At 39.6% G+C, this 12,835-nt stretch overlaps 1 protein-coding gene across 2 annotated transcripts; it reads right to left on the reverse strand.

The window, feature by feature from the left end:
- Positions 1-678: 678 nt before the first annotated feature.
- LOC306860017 (cerebral cavernous malformations 2 protein-like) lies at positions 679-12,242 on the reverse strand. Of its 2 annotated transcripts, none has more exons than XM_079401535.1 (10): positions 11,356-12,242; positions 9,011-9,169; positions 8,850-8,933; positions 8,471-8,654; positions 7,433-8,046; positions 5,684-5,813; positions 5,079-5,142; positions 4,549-4,699; positions 3,307-3,445; positions 679-1,854 (listed from the first exon to the last, which is right to left on the reverse strand). In XM_079401535.1, the coding sequence occupies exons 1-10, from the start codon at positions 11,383-11,385 to the stop codon at positions 1,574-1,576; spliced, it is 1,836 nt and encodes a 611-aa protein (XP_079257661.1). In that variant the 5' UTR covers positions 11,386-12,242; the 3' UTR covers positions 679-1,573. The 2 variants fall into 2 exon arrangements, with proteins under 2 accessions (XP_079257661.1, XP_079257662.1); XM_079401536.1 differs by having other exon boundaries at positions 9,011-9,134; positions 11,356-11,521.
- Between the last annotated feature and the right edge of the window lie 593 nt (positions 12,243-12,835).

Genomic DNA, 12,835 nt, shown 5'->3' on the forward strand with positions numbered 1-12,835 from the left:
TGCTCTGTTTCTACCCCGGCGCGACTCGCCAGGACACGCCCACTCTAACCCGATTGGCTTACAGGACAGGATTTTAGTAAATAGATAGAGCGTGCGCGGATTTCATTGGCCGATGAATCATAAAGCGTTTGAAATAATTTCAGAAGCGCGCTCCGACAGAAGAGAGAGAAAATGAAGGACTGTAGATGCAGTTTCTGCAGCTTTATTATATGTGACCCTGGACCACAAAACCAGTCATAAGGGTATTTTTTTTAAATTTATGTTTATACATAATCTGAAAGCTGAATAAATAAGCTTTCCATTGATGCATGGATACAACTATTTGAATGTCTGAAATCTAAAAAATAGAAATATTGAGAAAATCGCCTTTAAAGTTGTCAAAATGAAGTTCTTAGCAATGCATATTACAAATCAAAAATTATGTTTTGATATATTTACGGTAGGAAATTTACAAAATAGCTTAATGGAATATGATCTACTTAATATCCTAATGATTTTTGACATAAAAGAAAAATCGACCCATACAATGTAGGCCTATTGTTAGCTATTGCTACAAATAACTGGTTTTGTGGTCAAGGGTCACAACATTTACATTTCAGAGATTAAAAAGCAAAGGTCTATAAGCTTTAAACGCCTCGCTGTAGAGTAGCAAAATAAACGTGTCCTTTAGACACAGGTATGTATCACAACATTTTACTTTATTACATTTTTCAGTGTTTCACTTTTATAAACAGTACTGTGAAGTCAGTCAGCTCTTTATTCCAATCAGGACTGTCAGTTAAAGTACAAATCATTTAATAATAATGCATCCTCTGACCTACTGACTAAGATATTCCACAGAGGACCTGAGTTGGCCCTCTTCATCACAGGGCCTGGGACAAATGTTCCCTGTTCCCTCCCGCTGGTTTAACTACTAAGATTATTTGGATGCAAGAAGAGGTTTAACTTTAATCTAAACCCTGTCTGGCCCTGATCTTCTGCCCGGTTCCATTACATAACAAATGTTTAGCCTGACAGATGTATGTGCCATTTTGATAACCCCCAATGCTGGGCGCAGTGCCCATCAACCTTCTGTGGCTGGCATAGATAAGAGCGAAGGGAAGGACATAAGACTGTGGCAGGGTGACAGTGTCACTGGAAAGAATGTCAAAGCTGAGTTTTTCATGAGTTATTCTCCCTGCAGACAGCAGCTATAGTCAATGACCCTCCGGCTCCAGCAGATAACTGTGTAGTGTGCACTGTCTTTTTCTCCTTTTATGTCTAAGTGACCTTTTCTCCAAATAATACGTAATTACTTATGTTCTCTCTGGCACTTCCTCACTGCACGCAGAACATGAAATAACCATATTTGGATGCAAATAATACGCAGATTTACAAATGCAAATAGGATGCAAAATGCCCATTTTTCCATCAGCAGCACTCAGTGTGGCCCACCCAATAAAGTGTACATATACTGTAAATGTTTAACTATTTGAGTTTGAATTCTTATGTATATATAAAACCCTGTTTTCATAAACTCTCCAGTGCAACAGTTGTGGCTTATATATACATATGTCAGTTCTTTCTGCATGTTTCACAGGTAATAGTCCTCTTCTTCTATGTCTCCGTTGCCCTCCTCAAAGCCCAAAGCCTCAATGTTGTGTGTGATGTCATCGATTCTGCGGTTAAAATCCTGGGAACCTGAAGGAAGAGTCCAGCCGTCATAGCCACGGACTGCTGTGGCAGATGTGCTGCTCATGCTCCGCTTGATCCGGCCAAAACTGTCCGTCAAAATCCCACCCTCTCGGATCCCAATGTCTTCCAGAAACGTCTCGAACACTCCTACATCCTTATCTGGAATAAAGGGCCTCATGCCTGCTCACATGGGAGAGGAAATACGTGAGAATGCACCATAAATCTGTATTTTTAGACAGCATGAATTTGTTGGATTATAATTGAGAATACGTATTGTTAGCCACATTAACAAGCAAACATTTTGATAACTTACAATAAATACATTTTAAAGTTGTATTTTTTTGTATTACACTACCATTCAAACTTTTGAGTTCAGTAAATCATACTTTTATCCAGCAAGGACGCATTAAATTAATCAAAAGTGACATTAAAGACATTTAAACTGCTTTTTTCCTGTGAGAATGTGGCAGCATTCACATGTTTGTGATTAATTGTCTCTATCAGCACTGTAACTCTCCTCTATAAATTCACACTAACAATACTGAATGGTCTGAATGGCGAAAGCGCAGACAGTCTCACACTCGTCTAGAGCTGTGTCGAGCTGACTCGGCCTTCTGCTTGCGTGTCAGGTTAGATGAGTCTACAGCAAACCGAGGTATAAGTGAGCGTTATGTAATTGTGTCTCTGTTGCACACAATCGCTACAATTTGCTTTACCCTTTACTAACTCACTTCAGAAGTAACATCTACAAGGTCTTTCTAATGAAGTTGGACAAATTTTTATCGCAGTGGGAATTTACTCTACAATCCATTTTGATTATTTTATGACTCAATCTAAATATGTATTTGTGACAAATCTGGGATCACAGTCACAGAGTTATTTATAGATTTGATTCATGGTCATAGAGTTATTTATAGTCTGTATCATGTTTCTTTTCCCACAGCGGTTAGTGTTAGTAGAGAGTTTTGTAATTGTGTCACGCTGTGAAAGTGTGATGTTGTTGGAAAGGCTGTTGCACCATGACTGCTCCAGTGAAAGCCAGGTGCTCATGAATATTCATTAGGCTTTATGTTACTCTAATCCCTCTAATGGGGTAAATCGTGGCCTAATGGTTAGAGAGTCGGACTCGCAATCCAAAGGTTGCGGGTTCGAGTCTCGGGCCGGCAGGGATTGTAGGTGGGGGGAGTGAATGTCCAGCGCTCTCTCCACCCTCAATAACACGACTGAGGTGCCCTTGAGCAAGGCACCGAACCCCCAACTGCTCCCTGGGCGCCGCAGCATAAATGGCTGCCCACTGCTTCGGGTGTGTGTTCACGGTGTGTGTGTGCACGTTGGATGGGTTAAATGCAGAGCACGAATTCTGAGTATGGGTCACCATACTTGGCAGTATGTCACTTCACTTCACTTCTCTAATGAGCTAATGATAGACAGCAGTTACACAAACTCTGAATACAATGCCAAATCTTATAAATCATGACTTTTGAAATATGACTTCAGACTTTATAATGACATAAACTCAGTCGTACAAACATGTCCCCTGGGGATTTAAAAAGGGAATTCAATTTCAAGCAAAGAAGGAGAAAGAGATATAATCTATGGTGACATTTGTATTCTGTGTTGTGAGTTTCTCACCAAGCAGCAGGAATTTGCGTGAGTCTCCATAGAGCTGCAGCAGGTCAGTGCAGAACTGCTCTATCGGAGCACCAAGTCTGTATTCTCTCAGAAACAGTGCAAACTGCTGAATCTCCTGAGGCGTCAGCTTACTCCTCAACTAACCAATGAGAACAGGACACAGAACTATAATACAACAGAACTATAAAGAGAGAATAATATGGATAACTTCAGTGGAAAATTATGCTGTCATTTACTCATCCAACCCCCCAAGGCTGCTTGATTTCAGAACTTTTCATTACCAGGAACTGGGAGTACTGGTATTTTAAAATAAAACAACCATGATTTATTTTGTGTTTCCAAAAGTTGGAAACCACATTATTAGGCAAAATGTCAAAAATACTTTATTCACTAAATTTTATACAATATTTTTTTTTACTGGCATCTATGTTTCCATGAAGAACCTTTAAAGGGATAGTTCACCCCAAAATAAAAATTCTGTCACTAACTACTCACCCTCATGTCATTCCAAACCAGTAAGACCTTCGTTCTGGGTCTTGAACGTGTCAGTTGTGTTGCTGTCTATGCAGGATCAGAAAGCTCTCAGATTTCATCAAAAATATCCTAATTTGTGTTCCGACGATGACCGAAGGTCTTGCGGGTTTGGAACGACATGAGGGTGAGTAATTAATTAATGACAGAATTTTCAGTTTTGGGTGAACTAACCCTTTAACATACAATGCTTCTACAGAAGCTTAGTGGGAAAAGAGATTATTAAATCTAAATCTGTCTTCTTCACACAAAGAAAGTAATGGTTCTTTTAAGAACTGTTCTTTGGGGAACCCAATATGGCTCTCCTATGGCACTGCTACTATACTAAAACCCCCTTTTGGAATCATTTATTTTTAAGAGTGGAGTGGTGAGTTTGATCACTATAGGTGTGTACAATATGTGCATGTGAAATTTATACTGGGGCACCAGCCAAAGAATTTCACCTTAACAAAAAATAGGAATGTGTGAGTCTGCTTGTTTTAATGCAACTAAACCAAATAATAATAAAAAAAAATCATTTTTATTTAAATTTCAGTCTGTTCCTCACACAGAGCATCATATGGCTTCAAAATACATTGTGTGTCAGTGTGTGTGTGTGTGTATACAGTACATACATGCAACAACATGAGGGTGAGTAAATGATGACAGAATTTTCATTTTTAGGTGAAGTGTCACTTGTATTACATCATTTTATGTGTGTAAGCATCTTACAATGATCATGTACTCCTGCAGACTGGCATTACAAGGCTCAGAGTCGCTGTGTGTGGAGGCCAGGCTTCGATGTGACTCATGGCAGGAGAGAGATGAGCTCTCACTGTAGTTCTCACTATAATACGGATCAAATGCTTCCTGTGAACCATCACTGTGGTGAGGAGAGATAACACACATGAAGTCAGATGTGACAGAGCTTAAAAGCTATTTTTAATACCACACCCCTGTTTCCTCACATATATTAAAATAGCTTTTTTATTATTATAATTTTTTTAAAATATGTGCCCTCCAGCTCTGGGCTCTAAATGGCAAAAATATTAGACTGTATTTATTAGCCCATGAGTTTAAAATGTTTGTCCAAGCGATGGAAGACAGGGTCATTACTGCATTACTGCATTTCTGTTGTGTGCTGCTGGTTACTGAGGCAATGATTTACAAAATCAAAATGTAAAAAACTGAAGAAAGGGTAAGAATGTAATTATAATTCATAGACAGATTTCATTAATCATAATGCACAAACAGACACTCACTATGAACTGCGGCAGCTGAAGTCTGTGTCATAGCCATATGTCATGTCAGTAAGGCAGCTGTCACCTTGGACAAGTATTGATGGGAGGGAGAATGACAACATGTTATACATTTTTGCTTTTAAGTGGCAACTGAAACTATACTGCAAAGCATGCAATTGATGAGTGCATTCTAGATATGCACTGACAGTACATGCAAAATATATTAAGATCAACAGTTTAGAACAGTTTTAAGTGGGTTTCAGGGATCCTCAATCTGCCACAAAGTGATGCTAGAAAGACATATATTGTTTTTCTTAAATAATATAAATGTGTTTTTATATTTGTTACATTGAAATGTAATAAAATGATTAATATAAGACATAGTAGGAATTTAAAATTAAATTTTTCTATTTATGTTGCCATTATAATTATACATGACAAAAGTTAGTCTTTTTAATTCAATTAGCTTTTGTTTCTCCCCCTGCTGTTACCAGATCAGAACACACCTGTGATCTATTTTTAGGTCCCGACTCACCAGTTGGGAAACACTGTTTTAAGGACATTCAGCACTGTAGAGGTTGGTTACTGTTAACGGGCTACTAAAGAGCAATAGTGATGTCACTCACTCCTCTGTAGCCAATAGCGGTCAGGCATGGTGTAGTGATATCCCGCCCTGTCGACACATTCAATGGTCTGATGCCCATAGATGATCTGAAACATTTGACAGATGAGCGCGCAGTACTCCTCTGCAGCGTCCTGTGTGTGCTCAATATAAGAATCAAATAAAGAGAAAATCATTGAGTGTCTATAGCTACATACAACTTCTAAATGTTTCCACCTTTCTGCTTTTCTCTCTTACACAGACACACATATTGCACCAACAAAAGCAGCCAGACTGTAATGTGGGTCAACACAATCCCATCCATATTAATGTCCGCAGGCACACACAGACACACAGTTCACTGACACAGCATGCTCTTACATAAGCCTGGGCATTACATCACAGGGGAGTCTACTCTGAGCACGCGGTTTACATCACAACTGACACAACTCATCTTGTCAGCACGGCCACTGCAGGAGTGCAGCTACAGCTCACCGTGAGGCACTCATATTCCTGAGGCTCACACACACTGATTAAATTAGGACTTTCGCATTCATCGCAATCATCTTAAATCTATATAGCAGCATTAATTCATTTCTACAAATGCCACAACTACAATGTTTGTATTATCCATCATTCATCCATCATTGCTTATTAACTCATCCAGCATCCATCCTCATGAAATGCTGAATATCCTATCATCTATCTAGCCACATTTTGCTTTAACCCATTCATCCACCCATCCATCCATCTCTTACTAGCAGTTTCATCCATCCATCCATTCATCCACCCATCCATCCATCTCTTACTAGCAGTTTCATCCATCCATCCATCCATCCATCCATCCATCATCACTCATTAACCCTTTTGTTCCTCCATAAACCCATATATAAATTATTAACCCTTTCAACTACCCATCCTTCTTTCTTCCATCCAGCAATCCATCCACCTGAATAAAGTTTTAACCAATCCCTCACTTATTAATCCATAAATCTATCTACCACTTATAAACCCTTTCATCCCTCCGACCACCCAAACATCCATAATTTATAATTCCTTTTACCCACCCATCAATTACCACTTTCATCAATCCAACCAGCCAGCCAAATTAATGTTTTTTTAACCCATCTATCATTTATTAACCCATCCTTTCATCCATCCATTCTTCACTTATTAACCCCTTTCATCCATCCGCAGATCCATGTGCATCTATTGCTTAATAATTCCATCCATGCATCCATCCATCCACTTGAATAATGATTTAACCCATCCCTCACTTATTAATCCATAAATCTATCCACCACTAATTAACCCCTTCATCCATCCATCCACCACTCATTAATCCTTTCATCCACCCACCAGTTATTAACCCTTTCATCCATCTATAAAGCCAACCTCATTAACAGATTTTTTAACCCATCCCTCATTTATTAACCCATCCATCCTTCATTTTGAACCTTTTTATCTGTCCTTCCTTTTATCCATCCATCCATCAACCTTTTCATTTATCCTTCCATCCATCCTTCAATTGTTAACTTTTATCTGTCCTTCCTTCCAATCATCCCTTATGAACCCTTTCATCTATCCATCCACCCTCTGAATCATCCTTCCATCCATTCTTCAATTATTAACCCTTTTATCCATCTGCCGATCTATGTGCATCTATTGCTTATTAATCCATTTCCATCCATCCATCCATCCATCCACATTAAAGGCTTTTTAACCCATCCATTTATTCATCCTTCCATGCATTTAAATGGCTGAATAACCTCACCCTGTTCTCTACGCCCAGTATGACGAGGTTGCAGTAGGCATCGGGGCATGGCATGGGCTCCAGAGGATTATGGTTCCTCCTCTCCCAGCTGCCGTAGGACTTTCCCCTCTCCCAGCTCCCTGTGCAAGCTTGCCTGCGTTCCCAACTCCCACCTGGCGTGTGTTTCCGTTCCCAGCTCCCACCTGGTTTAGCTCCAGGCCCGTGCCTCTTTTCCCAGCTACCTCCTACGACCCCTCCACCTCCCCGACGCTCCAAGCTGCCCCCTACAGGCCTCCGGTCCCAGCTTCCACTCATCGGCCGTTTCTCCCAGCTACCTCCGCATGGCTTCCGGGTCTGTCTACGCTCCCAACTCCCACTCACACGTTTCCGTTCAAGGCTGTCTCCATCACCACCAACTCCGCCACCGCCTGTCCCACCTCCTCCACCCACGCTGCTCTGTTTAGGCTCATGGCGGGACGAGAGCTTCCAGTCCACACCACAGATGGTGTGGCGGCGCTCCATGGTGCCCCCTGCAGGTCTGGGGTCAGTGTTGCTTATAGTTTGTCTGCGGCTCTCCAAACCAGTGGGCCTTTTCTCCAGACTGTCACCGGCTAGTACAGTGTCCACATTCAGACCTGGGAATACAAACACATTATTGAAGATTCCTCCCATCCCTATTTATTTCAAAAGTTTGCAAATGTTTCATAGCAATGCAAACTAAAACTGACAAACACCTTCACTGTTTTTTTTCTCAGTGCTTTATCTCTTTCCAATTTACATACTGTCCACATACTTTACATACTTTGTTACTTATTTATTTGTTACTGGATGTGTTTTAACACCTGAAACTCAATGTTTGTTTCCTGAAACTTTGACATTCTATTCCAATATTAGTCTGCTACAAATAAACAAATTAAGGTCATTTAGAAATATGCAATGTATCCCTAAAATGTGTTTTGTGAATTAATTTATTTACAGTAGGCCTAATCAAATTGACTAAAACAGAATAGATAGTAACCGCAATAAACTCTGGTATTGTACATTGTTCCCAATTCTGACCAGTTTTGAGCACCAGTAGGTGCAGTGCATCATCCCGCAGGTAGGAGGCAGCAGCGATTTCGTGTGTGGGGATTCTCAGCAGCAGTTTTTCATTGTCCCTCCAGGTAAGCAGCAGACAGCGAGCAGACAGGCTGAGAATACAGTCCTGCTCCACACTGGTCTTCAGAGGCAAAACCTTCAGTTTCTACGGATGGAGGCAAACACAATGTATCATTTGCTTAATTTTGTGGTTTTATTTTAAAGAAATTAAATAATTTATAGTTTTTAAATGTGACAATTTCATCTGCTTTATGTTGGTTTCAAATTTCAAAGTGTGTGTGTGTTTTAACTGAATTATCCCTTTAAGTCATCCTCTGAACAACATTACAATGACTCTCACCCTGGCTGTGTCCAGAAGCTGCAGCAGCTCGTCTCTGCTCGACGGGTTCAGGGAACATGACACCCATGTCAAGTGTCCCAGGAACTGTTGGTAACATCCATACAATTCAGTTGATGTTTCCATGTGAATGTGATCTGTTTGCTTTGTGTTGTCAGACTAACCTTGACTTCCTTCTCCACATAGTCGTAGATGAGTCTCTCTGGGTGGATGAGGTAGTCAGGTGGGTAGAGGGGGACAGTGTGAAGGGGTCTACGGTACACACTGTTTTTGTCTGCCTGTCGCCGGCTAGATTTAGAGAACACCAAGCGCTTTACAAAGCCCTGAGACAAGAGTTTGCATAAGAGATATAAGATATAAAGTGACGATGAGAGATTTTGCAATAATGAAGGGAGGGAAAAAAAGCAATTGTGATATATAAAGTGCAGTTGAAAGTTCCTTTCACTCTGAGGCAGAAATGGGCAAGTTTTGTTTTGGTTTTCCAACAGGATATAAAATAATAATAATAATAATAATTGTGAGTCTGACCTTTTATTTCACAATTCAGACATTTTTCTCGCAATGCTGAGCAAAAAGTCAGAACTGTGAGATCTAAACTCAGAATTGCTAGTTTATAAACATTCATAATTATGAAATATAAACTCAGAATTCTGAGAAAAAGGTCAGAATTGTGAGATATAAACTCAGAATTCTATCAGACGTTTTCTTGCAAATCTTTTTTTTGTTTTCTTTATCTTACAATTCTGGCTGTGTGTGTGTGTATATATATATATATATATATATATATATATATATATATATATATATATAAAGAATTATGAGATATAAACTCAGTATTGTTAGAATATAAAGTCAGAATTGCGAGATCCCCTGGGGTGGAAACAAACTTCCAAATATTCCAATATTTTACCAAGACACAATACAAAGTATTCAGACAGTATTGTACTATTCAAGTAAAGTGAGCTTTGTGTTAATAGCACCAGGATCTCTTTTCAGATCTGAATTTATCCAGAATACGAACATGCACAGAAACTTAAACTCAAACGAATCTTTACTAGTTCTGTTGTGTATAATTGAACTTCCCTTGCTTGATGTCAGATTTGTGAAAGCCTGTTAAAATCTGCTTTTATGATGATGTAACACACATCAGCCTGCTGTTCAAACTGTGACATCAGCGAGACAGCTGTTAGATATGGAAGACAGATTACAGACAACCTACTGATTTATACAGTGTGTGTAATGTGTGTGAGAAAAAGAATTTCAAATGTATGGAATGTGTATCAATCACACATCATGTCGGTGACGGTGTGTGTGTTCACATCAGATGTGATCTAATGGGGCTTATCAATCACCCTGACTGCTTTCTGGGTGTTAGTCAAAACTGAGTGTTAGGCAAATTCAAAACAATTAATCAACCACGTAGCATGACTCCATCATTAAACCTAAACACAACTATACAACACTAACAGCTCAGAGGATTTGCTGTTTAATTAGTGACCCAGAAATAGAGCAGAATCTTAAATATTTGTTATTCATTTTATGCCACAATGTTTCTTTGTTTTAAATGTTTGAAAATCCACACATTTCTGATGTGATCAGTGCTGGATATGACACTGATGCTGTTGCATATGGCCTACAGCTATCTAAGAAATCCTTGGAGTGTATGTTTGTGTTTGTCCTGTAGCCAGCGAGCTCCTGTCCCATGAGACAAGGCTTTAAACTGAGGCTGATCGGTGTGGCTCAGCATTGCAATCTCTGAATCTCTGGAAACAGTCTCAGAAGAATTGGTACATTGCACAGCATATTGCCATAGAGCATAATTGAACGCTCTCTGGTACACATTATGATACCTTTTGGGGGTATATATATATATATATATATATATATATATTCAAATTTGTTGCCTCAAGCAATCAGCACTTCAGAAATGCAGAAAAAAAAATTAAACATAAAAACGAAGAATGCCAGGCTGTAAAGCAGGTGTTGCATATAGGCAAAACTGTCCAGTAGAAGGTTAAGACTGAGAGAGACATAAACCAGAGCAATTATTGAAAATGAATGTGTATATGACCATTTGTGTGGAGTAGCAGATAAAAATTACTGTTACTTTTAGTGTTTTGAAGCATATTTACTTATAAAAAGCATGGAAACATGTAAAATTCATATGAATCTTTTATTTTTATAATAATCAACAAACCCTAGGCCTGTTTCAATGTATAAGTATGGTATAAGAAATTCAATTCCAAATGAGTTGTTGCATTCAGCAAACGCCACAGCTGAAATAAAATGAGTTAACAAACAAACAGCATTACTGGCATAAAGTAATCACCCACACAAGGATTTTGGTACATAATGTGGTACACACATACAGTACACAGAAATGTAAACATTAGAGGTCACATGATCAGGTTTACAGAAAATCCGCGACACACTTCAAACACACATCTTTGAAATATTCCTAAATGTATATCCTGCTAGTTTTAATGAATAATGAAACAGAAGAACTTACCTTCTTGGCTCGCTTGGGCTCATAGTCCATATTGACCAGCCTGATGGCTAGCTGTGTGTAAGAGTGTGAGTTTGTATGTGTGTCCCTGTGTAGGACAGGCCCAATCTCCTCTCAGCCCTCTGGAGCCAGGCAGGACTGTGCAGGAAACACACTTCCTGCTGGACAGGAAACTCCACCAGAGACTCTGATCTAAAATCCCTAATACCTCCACACTCAAGCTACTGATAACACATACTCATACAGTACACAAAATGGGGCCGTAAACACACACACACACACAAAGTAAGTGGACAAATGAAACAAATGAGTTGACACTAAGCAGAAAGACTATGTTCAAACACACATTACACACCTAAATTACATAAACACAGATTTACACAGATTTCTGAAGCAAAACAAAACAAATTTCCAAAGGCCTTCTGGCAATTATTAAAATTCACCTACAGCTCAACCTGGCAAAGACGGAACTTCTGGTCTTCCCTGCCACTCTGACTCTACAGCATGACTTCACGATTCAGTTCAGCTCATCAATGATTACCCCATCAACTTCGGTCAGAAATCTTGGTGTAATCTTTGATGACCAGCTGACCTGCAAAGAGCACATTGCAAAGACTGTTCGATCCTGCAGGTTTGCACTACACAACATCAGAAAGATCAGGCCCTTTCTGACAGAGCATGCTGCGCAACTTCTTGTCCAGGCCCTTGTTGTTTCTAGACTGGACTACTGCAATGCTCTTCTGGCTGGTCTGCCATCAAACACAATCAAACCTCTACAAATGATTCAGAATGCAGCGGCACGACTGATCTTCAACGAGCCCAAAAGAGCGCATGTTACACCTCTCTTCATCTCCTTGCACTGGCTACCAGTGGCAGCTCGCATCCAGTTCAAGACACTGATGCTTGCGTACAGATCTACCACAGGCTCTGCACCCTCCTACTTCCACTCACTATTACGAACCTACATCCCCTCCAGAAGTTTGAGATCTGCTAGTGAGCGACGCCTTGTGGTACCATCACAGAGAGGCTCAAAATCACTCTCCAGAATATTCTCGTTCACCATTCCTGGCTGGTGGAATAATCTTCCCACCCCTATCCGGAACGCCGGATCTCTGGCAACCTTCAAGCAACAACTGAAAACTCATCTCTTTCGGCAGTACTTGACTTCATGCTAAACTCAAAAAACAAAAACAAAAAAAAAACCTTTCCCTCTATCTTTCTCTCCACTTACTAGCTTGTACTTATTTGAACAATGACTGAGACTTGGTATTACGAGCACTTCCTCTGTCTGATTGCCTCTTCAAGATTAATCACTTTTTGTATTCCCCAATTGTAAGTCGCTTTGGATAAAAGCGTCTGCCAAATGACTAAATGTAAATGTAAATGTAAATATAAAATACAACTTTAAATTTCCATACAAGTTTCAGCTCACTGAGGACACTGCTTATACAGGTTGTATCATTCACTTAAAAAAAAAAAAAAT

This window comes from Barbus barbus (assembly GCF_936440315.1).
Source record: "Barbus barbus genome assembly, chromosome: 40".
NCBI classification, from domain to species: Eukaryota; Metazoa; Chordata; class Actinopteri; order Cypriniformes; family Cyprinidae; genus Barbus; species Barbus barbus.